The 23,509-nt window shown below is 41.1% G+C and overlaps 1 protein-coding gene across 1 annotated transcript; it reads right to left on the bottom strand.

Annotated features, from left to right (window-relative positions):
- Positions 1-125: 125 nt before the first annotated feature.
- PPIL4 (peptidylprolyl isomerase like 4) lies at positions 126-22,733 on the bottom strand. The gene is made up of 13 exons (XM_075036011.1): positions 22,612-22,733; positions 21,730-21,797; positions 21,579-21,643; positions 19,697-19,814; positions 17,695-17,837; positions 17,243-17,339; positions 15,686-15,802; positions 13,894-14,018; positions 7,445-7,511; positions 6,469-6,580; positions 4,819-4,915; positions 4,040-4,178; positions 126-585 (listed from the first exon to the last, which is right to left on the bottom strand). The coding sequence occupies exons 1-13, from the start codon at positions 22,679-22,681 to the stop codon at positions 361-363; spliced, it is 1,443 nt and encodes a 480-aa protein (XP_074892112.1). The 5' UTR covers positions 22,682-22,733; the 3' UTR covers positions 126-360.
- Between the last annotated feature and the right edge of the window lie 776 nt (positions 22,734-23,509).

Raw genomic sequence — 23,509 nt, 5'->3', positions numbered from 1 at the left:
CTGAAAGTGCTGAAAGGTAAATACAACCTCCTTGTAAAAAGGAGGTATGTCCTGCAAATCTCTTCACAGCAGAGAAGGACACTTCACTTGTTAGCGCATACCTATGTTTCCAAAAAGCTTTAGACAACATTTCTTATCAGACACTCAAACCATTTCACTAACGTGAAATACTTTATTGAAACCACCTTTTTGGAATCAAGGCTTACTCTGACAGTCATACACTGGGCATTCATAGAATTATAAGGCCAAGCTGCCAACAGAAGGCAACTGCTTTTGTCCAGTAACTGCACGTCCATTTAAGAGAATGTTAGAAATGCTGGAAGAAAATGTATTTTAGTTCCCCTCTCTTTCCTTTGTCCTTCATCTGTACTTGGACCTCTCTTTGTCTTTTGATTTCTTAGGACTTCTGCTTCTGTCTGCTTTTTTATCCGAGTCTCTTAATCGGAAGTCCTCTTTGTATTTGTCTTTTTGTTTGCTGTAAGTGTAGTCTCTCTCTTGAGATCGGCTGCGACTCCGATGCCTGTCTTTCTTCTCACTCCTTATCTTCTCTCTACAGCGTTCTCCTTCATGTTTTCGATCAGAATCCTGTTAAAGGAATTGGATGGATATGCAGTTACAGACAAAAGTGAAAAATATACACAGACATGAAGAGAACTAGAAAAGAGTCAAGCATCATTGGTTCCTTAGCTAAGGCTGGCACCACCTGAAACAGATTCACATCCCTGATGTTGTGAAAAAAATAACACATTAAAACCACCCAGCGTAACTATATGAAGAAGGTAAGTCTACAGTTTTTGTCAGGATTTATGGAGAAAAGCATGGCTGCCAGGCATGCTGCTGCTTGTATTTCCTAAGAAGCTTTACCAAAACTGGTTATATCAGGGATTCAACTCAGATGGATATTATCAAACTCTTCATAAGCACCACACAAGCTAGATTTGGATTTTGACTTCTTATGTAAGCAATGCAAGTATTTCCATCATAGGTTTTGGTTCAAGCCCCACAGGCATTCCAGTGCTAAGAAGATGCAGAACACTTTTGAAAACCTGCCTGTAATAACCTCTAATGGCCTAAATTTTAGGCTTCAGAAGAATGAATGACACTGTTACAGAGACCAACTACACACACACAAAGTACTTCACTTCCTTGAAGCTAGACATCCACAAGAAAATGCACCACAGAGAATCCAATCCTTTTAAATGTACAGTCAAACAGTAACACAAAGTGCATGAGTTGAAATGGAAATAACAAGGTAATGAAGAATAAGTTGTATTTTGCAGACTGATGGGTATGACCCATACAGAAAACACATGAGGATACACTCATACACAGACATAGTAAACTCTAAGAGAAAACTGGAAAGGGAACAAAGTCATAATATAGATCTCAAGCAGTAGCATGACCTGTATTCAAAGATATGCTACCAAATCCTATTCACAACCCCACACCGTAGTCCAGCCTCCTGCTCCAGACCCACATCCTGTTACCTACTAAAAGCAAGCCACAACACCGTACCTCTTCTACCCTCTGGAATCAAGTCAAACCGCACAAGATTCAAAAATATATTCTTAACACACCAACACAGAGGCTGAAGATTCAGGAAACGTGTGTCAGACTAAGAAAAGGATGAGTCAAAATATACTAAAGAAAAAAAAACCAGCAAGACAACAGAAAAATGACTCAACATCATGGAAACTATTTGGAAAATAAACCCCCTTCAAGTCATAGCTGGAGCTAGTAGCACAAACTGCAGTTTCAGTTGCCAGAACTTCCCATTATAAGACCCTGTTGTCTGTTAATTAAAACCTCTGCCACACTAGGGACTCAGGGTGGAAGTTTATGTATGAAGCATGGCTATTGTGGTCTTTGACCAACTAGTTGTGGAAGGTCTGCTGTTGTTTTGTTTTGAAGTTCTTACCTCAAATACATTCTACTATTTCCAAAATAGGGTTAAAGGAAAATGCTTTGTTTGCCTATACTAAAAATGCTACCATTCATAAAAAAGTTTCCCTACTGTTATGCTTTGTGCTGGCCTCAGTATTCACACTGAACATATTCTGCCTCAAGAACATGCTTCCTTCCCCTGTTCTTGTGGAAGTTCCCCAGATTATGCCCAAATTTTAAACCTAATAAAAAAAAAAAAAAATTACCTTGTATACATGCTAAACAGGATTTGTCAGCTAAGCTGCCTGCAGATTTCATCTGGAAAGGGCCATACCCAAGATACTCTAAATGAGACTGAGTACACACTGCTCAGTATGTACATACTATACAGTACACACTAACAAGAATGTTCAAGTGCAGACACAGAGAAAAATTCTTCCCAGAAATTCGTTTTCACAGCTGCAAGAGGGAACTATGTTGCTTGCCATCAGAGAATAGAAGTAAGCCTCCACCTGTGATTTTGGGCATAAGAAGGGCAAGCTATTTACACTGAAACAGGTAAAGGCGAGCAAAGGAGGAAAGCAGTGGGAAAGAAGAAGATACCAGAATACAGCAGCAGCAGACTACAGGAACAAACCACAATAGGAGCAGGTGATTAAATCACAAAGAGAGAGAGACACAGAAGAGATCACAGAGTCAAGCACTAGAAAATACTCTTTTCCAGAACCTGGAAATAGCACCAAGAATCCCACTGTCCTCATGTTTTTGTGCTATGAAATCCACTGCTAATGTGCCTGCAGTCCCCTTGTAACAATTCTAAGGGGGTTACAGCCAATAGCTGCCAGTACTTCTTGTACCACCTGCAGGGGTGGAGACATCTGAATGACTTTAAAATGTTCTCTGCTGGTAACACACAACCAGCAAGTTCCACACCTGTGATTTCTGAACCATCAAGAACAAAGATTACTTCCAGAAATATCTGTTTCAAGAATGTTAAAATGACAATGTAAGTCAGCCAAAGAGACAGGAGGAAGTCTAAACCAACATTAGTCCAGACCTCTTTATGTATATGCTCCAATCGAGACTAATTATCTGAACAGGTCCCTCCCCTCCACCCAAAGGATCCCAACTGAATTAGTATACAGTGACAAAAAGACTTGTGTACCATGAATGACTGATAGGGCTCACTGGTGGCACTGAAAAAATTTAATTGCTTATGTTCATGAGAAAAGTTATTTTTAGCATCACAGCAAGAAGTGATGCAATGGAACAACACAATCGCATATGCTCTCTGTAGGAAGAACTTAAAGGCAGTACTCAAAACTCATACCAAGACTTTATTTACTGTGGCTGGAACCTTATCACTTTCTGCAAAGTTGCTAGAAGAGAGCTGTTCTCACTCATAAAGCTTGCATTGTTAAAATATTGGGGGTTGTTTTCTTTGTTTTTCAGCTTAGCTCAATTCTCTGAATGCTCACACTTCAATGGTAGTTAACCCTCCACTTTATCATTGCAGACATAATTTCCATGAAACATCAACACCTTGACTGTTCCAAGTTCACAGAAATGATAGAATTCTGACCTGACAGGCAGCAGTGGAACTAATGAAGGACAGAAATTCTGATGATCTCCTCCACAGCCTCAGTCTTACAGCACTGCATGCTTGCACAATTCAGATGCAAGCAAACCTGCATACAGATTTTACACACACACTTCCAAAACAATTAAGGAAAAACAAAACAAAACAAAAAAAACACACAAAGAGATTGTGTTTCTGATTCCATATAAGAAAAAGCCAACACACACAGGTCTGGCAAGAAAATGAGAAATAGTTTGCATTCATGAAATGTGGTTAACTACTAGTTTGACTGGAAACATGGAACAACAGGTTCAAAGTGCTGAAGATCTACTTTATGAGAGGCTATATTGCCTCTTCAGGATGTTTTGACAAAAAGCTGTTCAGACATGCCAAGCTTCAAAAGCCCAGGAAGATTTGGAAAGCCTCTTTCATAATCAGATACTAACATCAGCTGCTGTATTTTACAGGACTTTGCATGCCATGTCTTCAGTTCAGTATCAGACTTTTTTTTTTCCTGGCTTCTCTTATTAGGAGGACAATAAACAGGTATAAAGTTAATGCAGGAAGAGATAAAACCTTAGATGTTTTGGTCCTCTTGTCATCCTCTTCATCTTCAGAGTGGTGGTGCTTTTTCTTCTTTTGTTTTTTAGCCAAGTGTGACTGACTTGTTTGAGACTCTTCTATATCCTCATCCAGCACAAGGTCATACTTGGCACTGATAGTGTGGGTTAAGGACAGATCTGTTAGTTAATATCAATAAACAGCAGAACATAAAAGCTCATGAAGCAAACAAATCCCTGCTTATCAGACCAGGGTTTACCAAGGCTTCCCATGTATTTCAGTCAGAACAGGATTGTACACATTGAAAAAAAAATCAGCCCTGCTAAAATGACTGAATTCTGTCCTGTCAAACAGTACAGCCAGGTCCCAATTCTCCTTTCTTTTCTACCTGTGGAACAAGTTATGGTCGTCTTCTCTCTCATGGTCACCACAAGCAGAGTATAATCTCAGAGCATGATTTAGTTAATCTTATGGTCTCGTTCCGGATGCAGCAGGCCCCCTCTGAAACAACTTAAAAATCTGTTATGCCATATGTCATTCCAGGGCTGTAGACTTGAAATGTTATTTACCTGCACACAACATGGAAGTGAAACAGCACATTCTGATTTGACTAAATTCATTGAGGTCATCAAATGAAAAATGCAAAATGCTTAATTCCATCTCAAACACCAGATAATTATATGAAGCAGCAGCAAAACATCCATTTGGCAAGCTTTAAGAATAAGAAGGATTTTCCAGGCTGTTTTCATAAACTGTACTTAGTTCAAAAAATACCTTTGACCAGAAAAGGATACTCCTGCTTTGGTTTTACCTTCTCTTTCAGAGAAAGTTTTGAAGATTTGTCACGTTCCTTTTCGTACTCTTTGAAATCATCCTTGGTATACCGCCCACCTGTCAACAGAAAAATATATTCAGTTCACTCCAACTAAAAAAAACAACCAAGACTCATACGTATCATTAAGTTCTGCTTATGAATTTAAGGGCTTTTCATAACCATATACATATACATAGCAGGACACAGTTCCAGAAACAACACTGACATCTGGGTAACAGAGTAGAAGAGAGTAGGACAAGTTGTGATTTTTTGTCCTTCTCTTGCTTGCAGATCCCATGAACAGCATACAGCTTTCTCCTCACTCACGTCCAGTGGAGACAACACATGAACAGGATCACAAAGCAGGATTCAGCAACTGGTTTAGTCCCACTTGATTACAGGTCCTATGTCACACTACTTAAAATTCTGTTACCATGAAAGCCTACAGACTATTCTCATTATGAAATGACTTTTTTGCTCAGGGATGCATGAAGGGAATCCTCTGAGACAGCTACAGTTTAAGAATTCAAATGGAAAACTATAAAAAAATTTGTCACGTCTTGATTTAAAGAGGGGCATGACAGATTTAATTTTCCATCCATTCACCTGAAAGTACCAGCTCACAGATTAATAATCTATTCTACAGCAATGTGCTGCCATCTCACGGTCATAGTTAAAACTGCAATATTAACTGGCTAGGTCAGAAACGGCTACTGAAGGTGGAAGAAGGACAATACTTCCTCTAGGTCATTTTTGGGGTACCATATAAGCACAACAAGAAAACAATACAGTTAGCTTTCCAATATTTAGGACAATTTAGACCTAAGTTACACAGATAAAGAATAGTTTTCCATGTAGTCAGTTAGTACAGGATGCACTGCAGAGCATGCTATAGATTACAAAGTCATCTCAGCTCTGTGCAGGGCAAGTTCTAGCACCTCAGTGTCCATGACTAGTCCCCAATCTGGAGAAACTGGATGCAAACAATTGAAGGCTGACTGCGTTTTTAGGCGAAGACGCACAAGAACATCACCACTGCAATGCACAGTCACCTCTCCAAGTCCACTGTTTTCCTGATGTCCCCAACAACCAAATAACCACTCCCACCACCTTTTTCCTCCCAAAACATCCTCAAACATCTGAAATTGGGTTTTATAACATACAGCGTGCTATGCAATATGCTTGACCTACAGGAGGTGAAGAGGGGAAATCTCTGACCTGAATATTGACTTTCTTGTATACCTTCAACTGTCACACAATGAATAAAGAAAAGAAACTAGAAAGTAACAATGTACTGCCATATTATTTTGCTAATAAGGAATATCAAAACCCATTACTTTTAAAGCTTGAGAGGAACAAATTATTTAGTGGCAAAAATACATCTGATAAAAAGGTAATTCATGGCAATGCAATGTTAATTTAACAGTAGTAAACCCTTCTATTCTTTCTTACAGAACAAGTGAAGAGCTACCAACTGTGCTGCTCTATTTATTAGAGTACCAGGAATTTTATATCCCTGAAGATGTGATGATTTAAACTCATAAAAATTCCTTCTATTTATATAATGCTTACAGTTTAGAAGTCACTGCTTATTAAGTTATGAGGGTCAAAGAATTGCAACTGTACCTACCTTTTCCCTTCCACTTAATCTTTGCAACAGACTGGCTAAAATCTACATGTATCCGTCTGTCATCTATCAGCACATTGTCCATTTTGAAGTAGGCTTTCTCACAGTCTTCCTCCTGATATTAATGTATCCAGAAAATTTAAAGTCATGATTATTTCATAGGAATATTCACTGAAGAGCTCAATCACAAATTCAACTGCTTAATGGCATACATTTTTTTTCTAAAATTGCCTAAAGCACAGCAGTTCTTGCATTGTGACATTTCAAAAGAAGTAGTTATGCTTTGTCCAAATGTCAGCATTTCAAATTCCAAGTGTTCAGTTAATGTCACTATTTTAAAAAATTGCCAATCCAGCTATGTGTTTGACACGTAATACATTCAGAAAAACAACGAAAAAAAGGACAACTAATAAAAGCTCCATTTTAAGCACATAAGTAGACTGAAGAGAAGTGAGAACACTTTTCCAGTGTTTTCCAGTTTTCCCTCACAGATTAAGAGATTAGCAGATAGAAACAAGAAGCTATGCACCATCAAGAGAACTATTACTGTCAATCTCACAGTAAGAGCATGTTGATAAAGCAAGCATCATTTACAAGCCCAATATAGGACACTACTGTACACACTGATCTACCTGCTTTCATACACCCTCCTCTCTTTACGCAGCATGCCTCCTTTTTCTCCTAGCATTCATTCTCTTCTTAAACTCTTCAAAGTCCTAATGTGTTCTGGGGAAAAAAAGGGACCTGCTCTCCTTGCACTGGTTTCAAGACAACCTAAGAAGTACATATTTGTGTTGCTTGATTGAATAAAGACTTAAATGTTTGCCTCATTTAGGGCCTACAACTTCTATAACTAAGCCAGTAAGAGAAAAATTAGCTACCCCACGCTTCAAGATTTCAGTGGTTTTGCTTAATGGAAGTATACCAAAAATGAACTTTCATAAGCAGAAACTACATACAGTGAACCTAAAAAACGTACCTTTTCAAACTCAATGAAAGCATAACAAAGAGATTCACCAGTCTTCCAGTCCCGAATCACTTCACAGCTGAAAAATTGACATGAAATTAAAACGTCAGTGCTGTTGGAGCAAAAAATATAGTATAGGCAAGCACTGCTTAAAAGGGAGAGCAACAGTTAAAAAAAAACAAACAAAAAACACCACAACAAAAAAAACCAAACCCTTGAAGGTATTATATAACACTTGATTCGAGACCCCTACTAATGTGGGGATGTCTGCACAGAAAAAATGCATGTGAAATTACTTGAGTAATTATTACACTTAACTCACAAGTGATTAACGTGAAGTGTAAAACAAGGGATGAATTTCTGATTAATGAAACAAAATCTATTTTCCAACCTTACTGTTTGTTATTTTTTGCATTTCACTAATGCAAGACAAGAAATTTCACGTTCTGTTTTCTCGGTTATTTTAAGGAAAGTTTAAACAGGCATCATGTGACAAACTTTCTCTTCTTTGCAAGCACCTCTTCAGCAGCCATCTTATCAGGCAGTTCACTGGGCAAAAATAAGAAGCCTAAAGTATTGAATCAGTAGGCACAAAATGGGAGCAATACAGTATTGCACCAGTATTACTAAACTCTTGTAGTCAGAATTCTCATGTCATACACAGGATGTTGAAGGAGGTCAAACAGGCAACAAGGGCAGGAAATGTGGTATTAATGTGAGACTTAATAAGGAGAGACCTCCCCCATGTGTCCCAAGAAAGTGACAAATCAGGATTAGGACAGACAAACCAAAAGATTATGAAGATCCAAAAAAACAAAAAAAAAAAAGAGGGGGAGGGAAGGGGAAGAAAAAGGGGGGAGGGGGGACAGAAAAAAGGGGGGAGGGGGGACACAGAAAAAAGGGGGGAGGGGGGACACAGAAAAAAAGGGGGGAGGGGGGACACAGAAAAAAAGGGGGAGGGGGGACACAGAAAAAAAGGGGGAGGGGGACACAGAAAAAAGGGGGGAGGGGGGACACAGAAAAAAAGGGGGGAGGGGGGACACAGAAAAAAAGGGGGGAGGGGGGACACAGAAAAAAAGGGGGGAGGGGGGACACAGAAAAAAAGGGGGGAGGGGGGACACAGAAAAAAAGGGGGGAGGGGGGACACAGAAAAAAAGGGGGGAGGGGGGACACAGAAAAAAAGGGAGGAGGGGGGGACACAGAAAAAAAGGGAGGAGGGGGGGACACAGAAAAAAAGGAGGGGGGGACACAGAAAAAAAGGAGGGGGGGACACAGAAAAAAAGGAGGGGGGACACAGAAAAAAAGGAGGGGGGGACACAGAAAAAAAGGAGGGGGGGACACAGAAAAAAAGGAGGGGGGGACACAGAAAAAAAGGAGGGGGGGACACAGAAAAAAAGGAGGGGGGGACACAGAAAAAAAGGAGGGGGGGACACAGAAAAAAAGGAGGGGGGGGCCAGAAAAAAAGGAGGGGGGGGCCAGAAAAAAAGGAGGGGGGGGACAGAAAAAAAGGAGGGGGGGGACAGAAAAAAAGGAGGGGGGGGACACAGAAAAAAAGGAGGGGGGGGACACAGAAAAAAAGGAGGGGGGGGACACAGAAAAAAAGGAGGGGGGGGACACAGAAAAAAAGGAGGGGGGACACAGAAAAAAAGGAGGGGGGACACAGAAAAAAAGGAGGGGGGACACAGAAAAAAAGGAGGGGGGACACAGAAAAAAAGGAGGGGGGACACAGAAAAAAAGGAGGGGGGACACAGAAAAAAAGGAGGGGGGACACAGAAAAAAAGGAGGGGGGACACAGAAAAAAAGGAGGGGGGACACAGAAAAAAAGGAGGGGGGACACAGAAAAAAAGGAGGGGGGACACAGAAAAAAAGGAGGGGGGACACAGAAAAAAAGGAGGGGGGGCAGAAAAAAAGGAGGGGGGGCAGAAAAAAAGGAGGGGGGGCAGAAAAAAAGGAGGGGGGGCAGAAAAAAAGGAGGGGGGGCAGAAAAAAAGGAGGGGGGGACAGAAAAAAAGGAGGGGGGGACAGAAAAAAAGGAGGGGGGGGACAGAAAAAAAGGAGGGGGGGGGACAGAAACCTAAGGGGGCGGCGGGGAAGAAACGGGGGGGGGGGGGAACCTGAGGGGGGGAGGGAGAGAAACCTAAAGGGGAGGGGGGGAATAAACATAAAGAGGGGGGGTAAAAATAAACATAAAGAGGGGGGGTAAAAATAAACATAAAGAGGGGGGGTAAAAATAAACATAAAGGGGGGGGGTAAAAATAAACATAAAGGGGGGGGGAAATAAACATAAAGAGGGGGGGAAATAAACATAAAGGGGGGGGAAATAAACATAAAGGGGGGGGAAATAAACATAAAGGGGGGGGGAAATAAACATAAAGGGGGGGAAAATAAACATAAGGGGGGGGAAAATAAACATAAAGGGGGGGGAAAATAAACATAAAGGGGGGGAAAATAAACATAAAGGGGGGGGAAAATAAACATAAAGGGGGGGGAAATAAACATAAAGGGGGGGAAATAAACATAAAGGGGGGGAATAAACATAAAGGGGGGGAATAAACATAAAGGGGGGGAATAAACATAAAGGGGGGGAATAAACATAAAGGGGGGGAATAAACATAAAGGGGGGGAATAAACATAAAGGGGGGGAAATAAACATAAGGGGGGGGAAATAAACATAAGGGGGGGGAAATAAACATAAGGGGGGGGAAATAAACATAAGGGGGGGAAATAAACATAAGGGGGGGAAATAAACATAAGGGGGGGAAATAAACATAAGGGGGGGGAAATAAACATAAGGGGGGGGAAATAAACATAAGGGGGGGAAATAAACATAAGGGGGGGAAATAAACATAAGGGGGGGGAAATAAACATAAGGGGGGGGAAATAAACATAAAGGGGGGGAAATAAACATAAAGGGGGGGAAATAAACATAAAGGGGGGGGAAATAAACATAAAGGGGGGGGAAATAAACATAAAGGGGGGGAAATAAACATAAAGGGGGGGAATAAACATAAAGGGGGGGAATAAACATAAAGGGGGGGAATAAACATAAAGGGGGGGGAAATAAACATAAAGGGGGGGGAAATAAACATAAAGGGGGGGGAATAAACATAAAGGGGGGGGAATAAACATAAAGGGGGGGAATAAACATAAAGGGGGGGGAAATAAACATAAAGGGGGGGGAATAAACATAAAGGGGGGGGAATAAACATAAAGGGGGGGAAATAAACATAAAGGGGGGGGAAATAAACATAAAGGGGGGGAAATAAACATAAAGGGGGGGAATAAACATAAAGGGGGGGAATAAACATAAAGGGGGGGAATAAACATAAAGGGGGGGGAAATAAACATAAAGGGGGGGGAAATAAACATAAAGGGGGGGGAATAAACATAAAGGGGGGGAATAAACATAAAGGGGGGGGAAATAAACATAAAGGGGGGGAATAAACATAAAGGGGGGGGAATAAACATAAAGGGGGGGAAATAAACATAAAGGGGGGGAATAAACATAAAGGGGGGGAATAAACATAAAGGGGGGGGAATAAACATAAAGGGGGGGAATAAACATAAAGGGGGGGAATAAACATAAAGGGGGGGAATAAACATAAGGGAGGGAAATAAACATTAGGGGGGGGAAATAAACATAAAGGGGGGGAAATAAACATAAAGGGGGGGAAATAAACATAAAGGGGGGGAAATAAACATAAAGGGGGGGAAATAAACATAAAGGGGGGGAAATAAACATAAAGGGGGGGAAATAAACATAAAGGGGGGGAAATAAACATAAAGGGGGGGAAATAAACATAAAGGGGGGGAAATAAACATAAAGGGGGGGAAATAAACATAAAGGGGGGGAAATAAACATAAAGGGGGGGAAATAAACATAAAGGGGGGGAAATAAACATAAAGGGGGGGAATAAACATAAAGGGGGGGAAATAAACATAAAGGGGGGGAAATAAACATAAAGGGGGGGAAATAAACATAAAGGGGGGGAAATAAACATAAAGGGGGGGAAATAAACATAAAGGGGGGGAAATAAACATAAAGGGGGGGAAATAAACATAAAGGGGGGGAAATAAACATAAAGGGGGGGAAATAAACATAAAGGGGGGGAAATAAACATAAAGGGGGGGAAATAAACATAAAGGGGGGGAAATAAACATAAAGGGGGGGAAATAAACATAAAGGGGGGGAAATAAACATAAAGGGGGGGAAATAAACATAAAGGGGGGGAAATAAACATAAAGGGGGGGGAAATAAACATAAAGGGGGGGGAAATAAACATAAAGGGGGGGAATAAACATAAAGGGGGGGAATAAACATAAAGGGGGGGAATAAACATAAAGGGGGGGAATAAACATAAAGGGGGGGAATAAACATAAAGGGGGGGAATAAACATAAAGGGGGGAATAAACATAAAGGGGGGGAATAAACATAAAGGGGGGGAATAAACATAAAGGGGGGGAATAAACATAAAGGGGGGGGAATAAACATAAAGGGGGGGAATAAACATAAAGGGGGGGGAATAAACATAAGGGGGGGAATAAACATAAGGGGGGGAATAAACATAAAGGGGGGGAATAAACATAAATGGGGGGGAAATAAACATAAAGGGGGGGAAAAAAGAAAAATAAAGAGGGGGAAAAAGAAAAATAAAGAGGGGGAAAAAGAAAAATAAAGAGGGGGAAAAAGAAAAATAAAGAGGGGGGGAAAAAGAAAAATAAAGAGGGGAAAAAAGAAAAATAAAGAGGGGAAAAAAGAAAAATAAAGAGGGGAAAAAAGAAAAATAAAGAGGGGAAAAAAGAAAAATAAAGAGGGGAAAAAAGAAAAATAAAGAGGGGAAAAAAGAAAAATAAAGAGGGGAAAAAAGAAAAATAAAGAGGGGAAAAAAAGGGGGGGGGAATAGAAGGCAAGGCTATTCAGACAAGCTATGGGAATTCTCTGTAACAGCCATCAGCAAGGAAGAAGGTTGGACAGTTTTGTGTCAGAACCCTCCTTTGTGGATTATTCAGAGAATCTGTCTGAAAGCAAGAATGCAGAAGAGGTACTGAACAAAGAGATAAAGAAAAAAAAAAGTAAGAAATCCCTAGGACATCCACAAATCATGCTGGACTTGTAAAAGTGGCAAACAATGCCAATTTCACTCACATGCAGAGACACACAGTCTAGTGAAGGATCTGGGAGTCTGCAGGCCTGTATGCCAGTACTGCACAAATTTATAGAAGCTCAATGCAGAACAGAGTTAGTGTCCATCTGAATAAATAGGACATACTCAGGACCATCTGAGTAAACCTAAGTGAAGTTCTCTGAAAGAGTCAATATACTTATGCACAATGATGATTTCTGATGCAGTCTTTTCAAATCCCTCCGGAAATTCTAATAAACTCCTGCACCAAAGGCTTTTGGGAAAACTAAGCAGCAATAGCATAAGAAACATCTTTGCATTGATAAACATGCAAAAGACCAGGCAAGAGTAAATAGTCATTTCTCACTGAGAAAGTAGATAGGTCAGCAGCAGAGTTTGCTGATGATACTAAATTGTTAAAGGTGGCAAAAATAAAGACTGAAAAAACTGCAGAAAGTTCTTAGGAGACCAACTGAACAGCAAAATAGCAAATGACATTCAATGTAGAGAAATGCAACAAGATGAGCATGGGGGGAGGAAACCTAACTGTCCATTGTGAAGAAAAAAATAGCTTTAGCATTGACTAGAAAAGCAGTTGAGAACAAAGCAGAGAATACCACTGTGCCACTGTAAATCTGTAATTTCTTTAATACAGTGTGCAATTCTGGTCCTCTCATCTTGAGATGAAACAAAAGAAGAGAAAAAGGTTGAGAAACGGGAAACAAGGTAAGGAAAATTCCTCTACAAAGCACGAGTATGTAGGATAGTACTCTTTGCAAGAAAAAAAGACGACTTTGGAGTATAGGATAGGGAGGTGTAAGAAAGTAGGTTTCACTGCCCATCATGTCTTTTGATACCAGTACCAGGAGGAATCAACCAAAACTGCTAGGAAGTTCAAAACTGAAAAAGGCGGCAGGCATGAGAAACACCTTAACAAAGAATATACTGGATGCCAGAAATGTTTGTCATTTTATCCCAAAACATACATACTCCCATGCAGAACAAAAACCCAGAGACTGTATCTCGCTCATGTAGCACCTGAGATAAAAACTGTTGAAAGGAGGGAGAGGACAGGGGGCTGGGGAGAGTATCATATGCTTTCCTTGCTCCTATACTTCCCTAGGCTTTCAGTTAAAACCACTGCTGGGACAGGATACTCATCTAGCTAGATCTGACTTCCTATCACCATTGTTGTGGTCTCTATCCAAATACATGCAGGCACAGCGTAAACCTCCAGAGATACTGGAATACTACCCAACAGCCAAACCTAAATAGACTGGTGGGAATCAAGTTCAGTTTCAACAAAGAAGGTTTTCTTTATTATTTTACAATAATTACCTTTTAATGGGACCAAATCGTGAAAATATTATCTCTAGGTCTTCATCTGTGGTCACAGGATTCAGTTTACAAACAAACAGCACATTTTCTGGTGGCTTGACCTCTGCATCTGGTAAGTCTCCCACCTATGGCAAACAGAAGAAGACCTTTGTCACTTCTGCCTAAAGCTCTCTACATTTTATTGCCACAAGCACACTGCCAACACATCTCTAAGATGATCTCAGACACATTCCTATCACAAAATCAAAAAATTTATAAAATATTTTTCCTACTCAATGTCACAAAAAAGTGTTTTCCATAGTACCTAAAAACGATTATCTATTTGCAATTCCACCACTAGGAATTCATGAAAGTCACAAATACTTTCTACCTCACTTTCCCTGTTATAACAAATACACAGTTCTAAAAGGTCGAAGTGTACATTTAGAGCCACTCTGTTACAAAAATAAAAATGAACTGGATCCATTCCTTAGCCTCTGTACCCAAGATCAACTCGCCTTTCCTTGAAATCTCACAACAGCTAGGATAAGCTTAAATTTAAGATAGCTTGATAGCAAATTCAGTTACACGGGAAAATGCAAATACACATACTACCTCCTGTTGAACTGTAGCACTTCTTTTTAAAACCTGAACAAAAGACTAGTGATATCTAAATTATTTATCTCCGTCTTTACTTAATATGCTAATAAAAAGGTAATGCACATTAATTTGACAGCATAAAGCAGCAAAATAACACAAGAAGCAGATTCCACAAAAAAGAACACAAAAGGAGTTTGAGCACCTGACTCTCAGAGAAGTTTACTGTTTCAACAAAAGAATAGTGGAACTAATAGTTGGGGTTTTTCAAATCAGTGAAACTAGCAGCACACTTAAGTTTTTCATCTCTTCAGCTTATAGAGCATAGCTCTCTATTGCATGCTACCCAGCAATAGTCACTGAAAATTACTGTATTGGCTCACATACCCCACTTGCCTTTTTTAGCTAACCTTAACTTTATCTGGAAAACATGTCATCAGCCCCACTGCTGCTGCAGCAAAACAAGAGCCCACACCAGCAGATCTTCTGTAACACTGTGGCCACATCTGGACTGAGCTTGGTATTAGCCTCAGCTGCAAACTATTCACCAAAAATTTGAATTTGGTAGTTGTAAAGAAGTGTGATGGATTCACCCATCATTCAACAGTGTGTGCGCTTTTTTCTTTTTTTTTTTTTTTTAAAAAAAGACTTCAAAGCCTATTCACAATTTTTGTTACTATATGGAGTTTACAACTGCCAGCAGTTACCAAGCATTATATTTAAGAAGGAAGAACATATAGTTAACCAATGTTAAATGCAACTAATCCCATAGAAGGAAGGCTGCCATTACATACATGAATAATGCAACCTCAATGCCACTATATGTACTGGGAAGAGATTATCACAAATTAGCTCATCTCTCTCCCACGTATGCTAAACCTTTTCCAGGATTATATATATATACAGCAATATATTATGTATATTATGTTTTTTAACTGCATGCACTTCTAGCAAGTTTTTATAAAGCCTCCACTGGTCCACTCTTAATCCTGGCTTTGAAAATGAAATATCACCTGTTTTATCAGAAAACCACCTCCAGTGCTCATGCTCAATCCTTTTCAATGTACCACAGACATTTAATAGCACAGATTCTGAGCCATGACATCATCATCAGATAAGCAATTTCAAGGTAAATAGTACACATTCTCCTAGACTTAATATAACATGCACACACAGAGGAATAACATCTAAAAGGCAAATACAGAAATATGTTCACCATTTCCAGAAGAATGGCACGAGTTTTTGCTTCTTTTTCTGCCTGAACTTCTTCTATTTCATCTGCAGACCGTCCTTTCAAGTCATCAATTTCTTCATCTGCTCCTATTCTGCCACTCTGAAAAATGAAGCAAAAAGCTATTTATTACGAAGCCATGGCCAAAAATTCTTTCTCACTTTGCAAATATTACTTGGATGACCTCCCCCCTCAGCCCCCAAGACATGAAAAATGCTTAAGCACTGCATCTCTGCAGAACTGGGCTTTCATTCTGTTCTTTCCACTTAGATTTAAAAGAGAGGGAAAAGATGTTATCCTCATGTTTCAGGCACTATGAACTACATATGAACTTTCAGGCCCAATTTGAACCATATTCAGTTAGATAAATTCTTTTATACTCCCATCTCATACTCAACATCTCACCGCAAGTATCAACTCATTTCTAATCTAGATAGCTCCTACCAGAAATGACAATAATGAACACTGCAAATATCTGGGGTGTCTAATAAGACTCAAACATTAAAAATCACAAGAATTTTATTTTCACACATTACATCTAGGCAGGATTTGAGGATTAATTTTGTCTCCTCATCAGCATCTCTAGAATGCTGCCCTTCTTACAGACATTTCTACACCAAAACGTGTATCTTCAGACAGGCTATGGCAGAAGAAAACCAAGCATAAGTTTTCAAATCTCTACGCAGCTGGCAGTGAGCTATTAAATTCCTTATAACGTTTAACTTATCTGAAGGTACATCAGAGATTAACCACAGTGCAGACGTACTATGAAAGCCTTATTCCAATCTTGTAATTATATCTATTAAGGTTAAAAATAAACAATATTCTGTCTAGTCAATTTATTGATTGCTTGAAACAACTGTTTCCACACAAGGAGATAATCTCACATAGCAACTTCCATAACTGTATGCTATGAGTAAATTATGAATTATTACAATTATATTTTAGCGAATTCCTTCTGTTTGAACAAATACACCACAACAGTATCCATGCTTGCAGATATAACTCAAAGAATGAGCAAGATTACTTCCACTGAAACACAGACTATTTCACATTTAAAAGGAAAACAGCAGTAAGCACTTTAATATTAATAAATGTTAGTTATATTTTGTCTTCTACCAGAGTATACAGAAAACAAGTAATGCCAAAGGTGAAAATTCTGAGTGTTCTGCTTATCTACACTGTAATTAGAAAACTAAAATACAGCTTTCCAACCTAACTCCACTATAGTTAAAGGGGAGAGCACCCATGTCACCCTTTTTATCCTTTTCTTGAAAGGTTACACAGCCATATTTGATTAAACACAGAAACAGCCCCAAATAACAGACAAGCATTTGACATATCAGAACTCAAGCTAGTGTAATAGAAGAGCATCTCTTATCCTCCTATGCTAAAAACGTATAGTTCTTTTAGGATATAGATTTGACAGACAAAGTCTTAAGACAGAATTCTTATTTTGACCAAGTCTCTGCTGGCCACTAATAGGGATAAATTTAATTATTTCTTCCAACTTTTCCCCAAGACGCTATCATGAACACTCACATCCAGCTGTTCCTTAGTAGGTTCTGGTGAGCGATCAGGAATAGACAAGCCAGGTGGATCTTCAAATGGATCATCTAAAATTACTGTATGATTTATCCTTATAGAAAACAAAACCAAGACCAGCATCAGTCACATGCAAATAAAACTCTCTTTACCCAAGTAACAGGAAACCAGCCCCACTGATTCTGTTTATCCCAAACAGCCAAACATACTGAATGTTTGTAAATACCAGTAGTACTGATGCTTTTGTAAAGGCAACATAGTTGCACATTTTCTTACACAGTTGTTCATTTTAGTACCTGCTTATTTTACCAATAATACTGGAATAAAAGAGTATTTAAGATATCATGTACAGGTCACCTGACATCACTATATTAATCTAGCTGCCAAAAAAGATGAAGTTGTTTAATTATAATGTATTCCTCAAAAAGGGAAGTTATAAGCAGTTGCACCTGATATCTTGATACGGGATAAAATCCTTATCTACAAAGGTTTCATTAATTGTCTTCAATACATCCATGCCTTCTGTCACTTCTCCGAATACTGTATGCACACCATCAAGGTAATCCAGGTTTTCCCCTGTAGTAATAAGAAACTACAAGAGAGATACAAAACCAGTAACAGTAAATAGAAAAATTCAGGGCTTGAATTTTACCTTAGGAGAGGTACAACTCTCACTGAAATCAGTAGGGCAAAACCAACTCTTCCTGACTTCCGCAGGAGAAGATTAGTCTTCTTGCATCAGCTCTGAGAACATGGTGAGGAAACCTACAGCTCACAGCCACTGCCTGAGGAAGAGAGGCTCTCTCATGTAAGTCGCCCTCCACATGAGCTTGCAGCTCCGGCTCATTGGACCCTTCTGTGAATTGGTTTGACTCACCAATCTGGCAGAAAACCAGACCACCGGAGGAAGAGCAGATAGTTATCTGCAGGTAGGTTTGTTGAGCAAGATCAGCAAAGGTTGTGACAGGCCTCACTGCTGATGAAAGGGAGAGGACAGGAAGAGCAACGCTACCCTTCTGGGCAGCAGTAAGCTGTGAGCTGAGCTCAAAACACCTGTTCATCAAACTGCATTCGGCAGGTGCATTTTCACAATTTTGGCAAAAGCTTCCATAGGTCTACCTTCACCTAATTCTGTCCAGACTTTTCTCCTTCCTTCCCTTGTATCACAAACTTTTATTTCCCCAAAAAACAGATGCAGTAGCATTGAGAGGAGAACTAGAACACAGTAGCATTGATTGATACCAGCTGAACACTTGGTAACAAATTAAAGATGGACGACACTTGGTAATGAACGAAGGAGGAAGAAGCAGATACACACAGATAACAGAACATAACCATTACATCCACGCTTTACAATCTGACTGGTAACATCTCACTCCTCATTCTCTGCAACACAGTTAAGACTGGTTAGTATTTACTAACTTGCAGCTGCATTAAGCTGCATTATATTTGTAAGCCAACTCCATGTAATTCCTTACAGGAATTTTTCTTTCCCAAGGAAGAAGCTGCAATAAAGTTCCCATAATTCCCATATACCTGTGTATATGCTAGCAGGCTGCATTCTTAAGTACAAATACAAACGTAAACTCTTCTTCCTAAACCCCCCACCCAAACAATTTTATACATACAATGCAGTGAAGCAGCAAAATTAACTCCATATACTACAAGCTCTAGCTGGAATAAAACCATAGTTTTTTTTAAATTGCTCTTTGATTATTAAAAACCTCCTCTTTTTTTAAATTAAAACATATGGATATTACAAGTTGTGCTGGTTTCAGCTGAGATAGAGTTAATTGTCTTCCTAGTAGCTGGTACGGTGCTATATTTTGAGTTCAGTATGAGAACAATGTTGATAACGCTGATGTTTTCAGTTGTTGCTAAGTAGTGTTTAGACTAAAGTCAAGGATTTTTCAGCTTCTCATGCCCAGCCAGCGAGAAAGCTGGAGGGGCACAAGAAGTTGGCACAGGACACAGCCAGGGCAGCTGACCCAAAGTGGCCCACGGGGTATTCCATACCATGGGATGTCCCATCTAGATTTAGGAACAGTTTCCTTACTTTTCACTTCCATTTAAACTACTGGACTTTTTCCTGCCCATTCTATACATTAGCAAAATCACATCAAGGTTTTAATAGAAATGAATAAACACGGGAAAAATAATACAGAGGACTGAATGCTAACAAATAAAATTTATAAAATTAAGCTAGGACAGGATTTGAATCTGACCGTTTTAGTCTCTTTCTTGTCTGTAATCAAATACCCACTGGCACCAGCAACGCTATGCAAAATACTTATCTGATCTATGGCTGGTTTTTTACACACCTTTTGACTACATTACAAGATGATGCTATTGAGATGACACTGTCACTGTTATGTCTCTTTTGTAAATTCAAGGAATTTTCATTTTAGTTAGTCAGATGTGTACCAAAGCTTTCCAACACTGTATGCTGACCTGTGATCCATGCTGATCATTGCCATTGTTCACCATTGACACGGTTCCCTTCTTCTTGTGCTTAATTCTCGGCACTTTTTCTGCCTCAAAGAATCTAGCTTGATCACCGTACAGTTGACTGAAAACATAACAAATATGTTACAAGACAAAGGAATTTTAAAAAGTGAGCTAAACCAATGCTGTAAAACAGTAAATAAAACACCTTAAAAATGTTTACGTTGGCATTCAAATAAAACCAGATTTTACATTGCATCCATGCCCCATTTTTATGGACCTGTACATTTACATAAATTCACTTTGTATTCCAGGGAACAACAGATTTTTCTCTGAGGCATTTCACAGAGGCTTTGTGGGGGGGAGGAGCAGGGGAAGGTATATTTGTATTTTTTAACTGCAGTATATAACATTTTTCTAAGGCACGAAGAGAATACAATTTTGATAAGTAGGTTCCATCAAAATATGTTAATCCACGCTGTAAAAATGTAATAGTTTATGCCAAAAATTTCTCTTCCAAGATAAATGGGAAGCCACTAAATCTATGTGTAAACTTAGTTTATCATACAGACAGGACTGCATACAGTAATTTGAGATAACAGGATATGGCAAATTGTTAATTTCTTTGTAATTTTTTAAGTTTAACCCTGGTATCACTCGTTTTGTCACACTCCATAACTGACAGAGGCATAGTCAATACACACATTTGCTCAAATTTAAGGACAGTGTTGTGTTTGAAAGCCTCTATGAAGAGAGGATTCAAATTAAACTTTGCCTGTATCAGTTTCCTGGGTAGGAAGAACAGAAATTCCAATTTCATGGACTTCAGCAGTAATGAAGAGGTAGAAGAGACAAACTGCCATTCCCCACGCTAGTAGCGGAACAGAACCTGCCACTGTCATCACACTATACTTCCCTATCTGCCATACCAATGAGCCCCAGAAGACCAATCCTTATAAAAGAGCAGAATATCAAAATAAACTTGATCTACCTGTGTGCAGAGACAGCTCAGGTCTGTCAATTTTACCTACCTAGACTTGCATCCGCTTAGCACAATTATACTGCTTCCAGGATCACCAGAGTGGTGATCCGTGTGTTCAAGGTTTTGTATTTAAGAGACTCTGACTGACCAGACTTACAAACGTCAACACTGGTCTAGCAACACTGTCTCTGTTCAAACTGAGCTATTTATCTCTGTATACTGTGTTCCCCCAGCACTCCAGGTCTAGTTCTGCTCTGCAATTTTAATTCTACTTTTAATAACAATTCCAAGGGAATCATATAGAACATATGCACTTTGCTAACTTCCATTCTAGCTGTTTGAATTTATTCAACTTTTATGTGCATGACCACTGAAAACATCTTAAACAAGGAAGAACAGTGATTTCCTTATACATGTTCAACATGACCAAAATGAACTCAAGTGAATTTTTAGAACAACAGGATTACTTTCTTATACACAGAGGAAATCAAGTATAGTCTCTATATTCCCCTCCCACTCAGTTAAATACATTTTGTTACAAAACCAGAAGTAATAACAAACTGTTAATGATTTTGCCTTCTACAGAGCACTTAGTTATGATACTTAAAAAATCAAACCTATAGTTATTTGCTAACTTTTAAATAAACAGAAATATAAAACTTGTTAGTTGCAACTTCACCTCTAAGGTCAGAGATCAAATACTGTCCAGAAAAAAAACGTGGACGGCCAAAGGCAGTGTAGGAAATAAAAAGGTATTTAGGTATGACAACCAAAGAATCTTATGCATCAACATTTTTACTTCCCATCAGTAATTCTGCCCCAAGAGAGCGGAAGACAATCTAATTGGAACCCTTATTCCCCTATACAACTTCTCTGTCAATGAAGTAACACAAAAGTTTTACTTACCAAAATATGGATTCCCCTCCACGGCCAGTTCCCATGGGGTCGCCGGTTTGTATAATAAAATCCCTCTGTCACAAAGCAGAATACATAAGATATTGCTTTCATGTTTGTGAAGTTAAACCAACAAAAAAAGTAAGGAATTGAGAATACTCACCTGTACATTATAAATAAGACAGTAGTTGTAGTACTTGACTTTGCAGAGCTTCAGAAAATTCAGACAAGCTGTAAGAAATTACAACCACATTTACTAAAGAAAGGCCCAGATACAGGAAGTACAGATATAAGATATCCAGTTCAGTGTGTAGAAAAGTGTTTTTGGAGCAGACCGTGTTAAGGCTTACCAGCGCACAACCTTATACACGCTGTGAGACATGCTCTAAGGAGAGGTACCGCTTCCTCCCTCCCTAGAGCCTAGCGATTGAAAGAACCCTGAACGCAGCCAGCTACAGGGACACGCACATTCTTTTTTTCCTCCCCGGTTTCTTTCCGAACACCCGCGGTCACACCTGCACTTACAACAAAACCCGAGCTTCCCAACAGCAACCGATGCTCCCGAGTACTTCCAGCGCACGCAGCAGCCGCCGCAGGGCCGGCTGCCGGCCGCAGAGCTCGCCGGGCGGGAGAAGGCGGGCGGCTGACTGCAGCCGCCCGCTCGGAGCCCGCTCCCTCAGCCGGCCGCCCCGGCACCTCACACACCTCGCGTTGCGACAGCCCCAGCGAAAGGCCCGGCTCGCCACCAGGGGCGCGGCCGGGGCCGGGCAGCGCCGAGGGGAGCCCGGCGCTTGGGCGGGCAACGGCCCCCTCCTCCCTTCCCCGAAGCGAGGGAAAACCTGGGGAAGCTTCCCCAGCCGCCGCAGCCGCAGGGAAGCCAGCCGCGCGTCCTCGCCGCAGCGGCGGCCGGCAGCAGGGCCGGGCGGGTAACGACCCACACCTCCCGGCCCAGCAGAGGCCGCCCAGGCCTCCACTCGGGGCCTCCACCTGCCCGCGCAAGGGGCAAAGCCGCGACCCCCCCCGGCCCCGCCCGCCGCGCTCCTACCGCGGGGCCGCTCCTCCGTGTACAGGTCGATCACCAGGTCGCCCAGCGTGGTCTCCAGCAGGACGGCCATGGTCGCCACCCGCCTCCTCACGGCGGAGCGGGGCGCCGCGGCGCTGGGCCGCCCTCTGCCGGCGCGGAGGAGGAGCTGGCGCCGCGGCGGCGCGGCCCCGGCAGGCGGCGGGCTGTGGGGAGGGTGGGCGAGGGGCCTCGGCGGCCCCGCCAGGCGCCCTGAAGGCGCAGGGAGAGCTGCCCGCCGCCCCTCCTCGGGGCTGGGGGTCCCCACAAGCGCGTCGGCCTCGCAGCGGGACGAGCCCAGGAGCCGAGCTGGCTGCCCACAGACACCCCCCCCCCCACCCCAGGAGCAACCTCCCCTGGCAAAATACTCGTTTTGAGGCTGACCACGCAGCTTTTTGAGCGTGGTGCCCGCTGAGGGGTGTGCGTGCTTATTCTACAGAGTCAGAGAAAACCAGTTTTACCTCATAAAAAGTGATACGCAGTCCCAATATTTGCCTTGAGCGCAGGGTCACGACACAACCTGTAGTACTGTGGGTGACACTGAGAGGACAGACAAGCAAAGAGAATTTGTTCCCTTCCAGCTGATGCCATAGCATGTTCTTGGGCTTCTGTGTTACCGCTGAACTCATCTAGAGGCTCCTGGCCTTCAAAACCAGGGATCCTGCTCCCCTGCGCAGAGAGCTTCCACCGCAGGCTGTGCCGCCTTCACCTCTTCCCGGATCACGCTCTGGTACTCATCACACAACGAGTCGATTCAAGTCACTAATCTGTCGGAAAGCAATTTTTTATTGCTGCATTTCTTTTCTGCCAGATTAGTGACCTGAATTGACTCGCCGTACAGTAAAAGGGAACCAGTGAAGGGTGGGGGGGAGCAGGAATGTGC

This window comes from Buteo buteo, chromosome 9, assembly GCF_964188355.1.
Source record: "Buteo buteo chromosome 9, bButBut1.hap1.1, whole genome shotgun sequence".
NCBI lineage: Eukaryota > Metazoa > Chordata > Aves > Accipitriformes > Accipitridae > Buteo > Buteo buteo.
The sequence above is the reverse complement of the archived record's forward strand: the minus strand, read 5'-3'. Positions and strand labels throughout refer to the sequence as shown.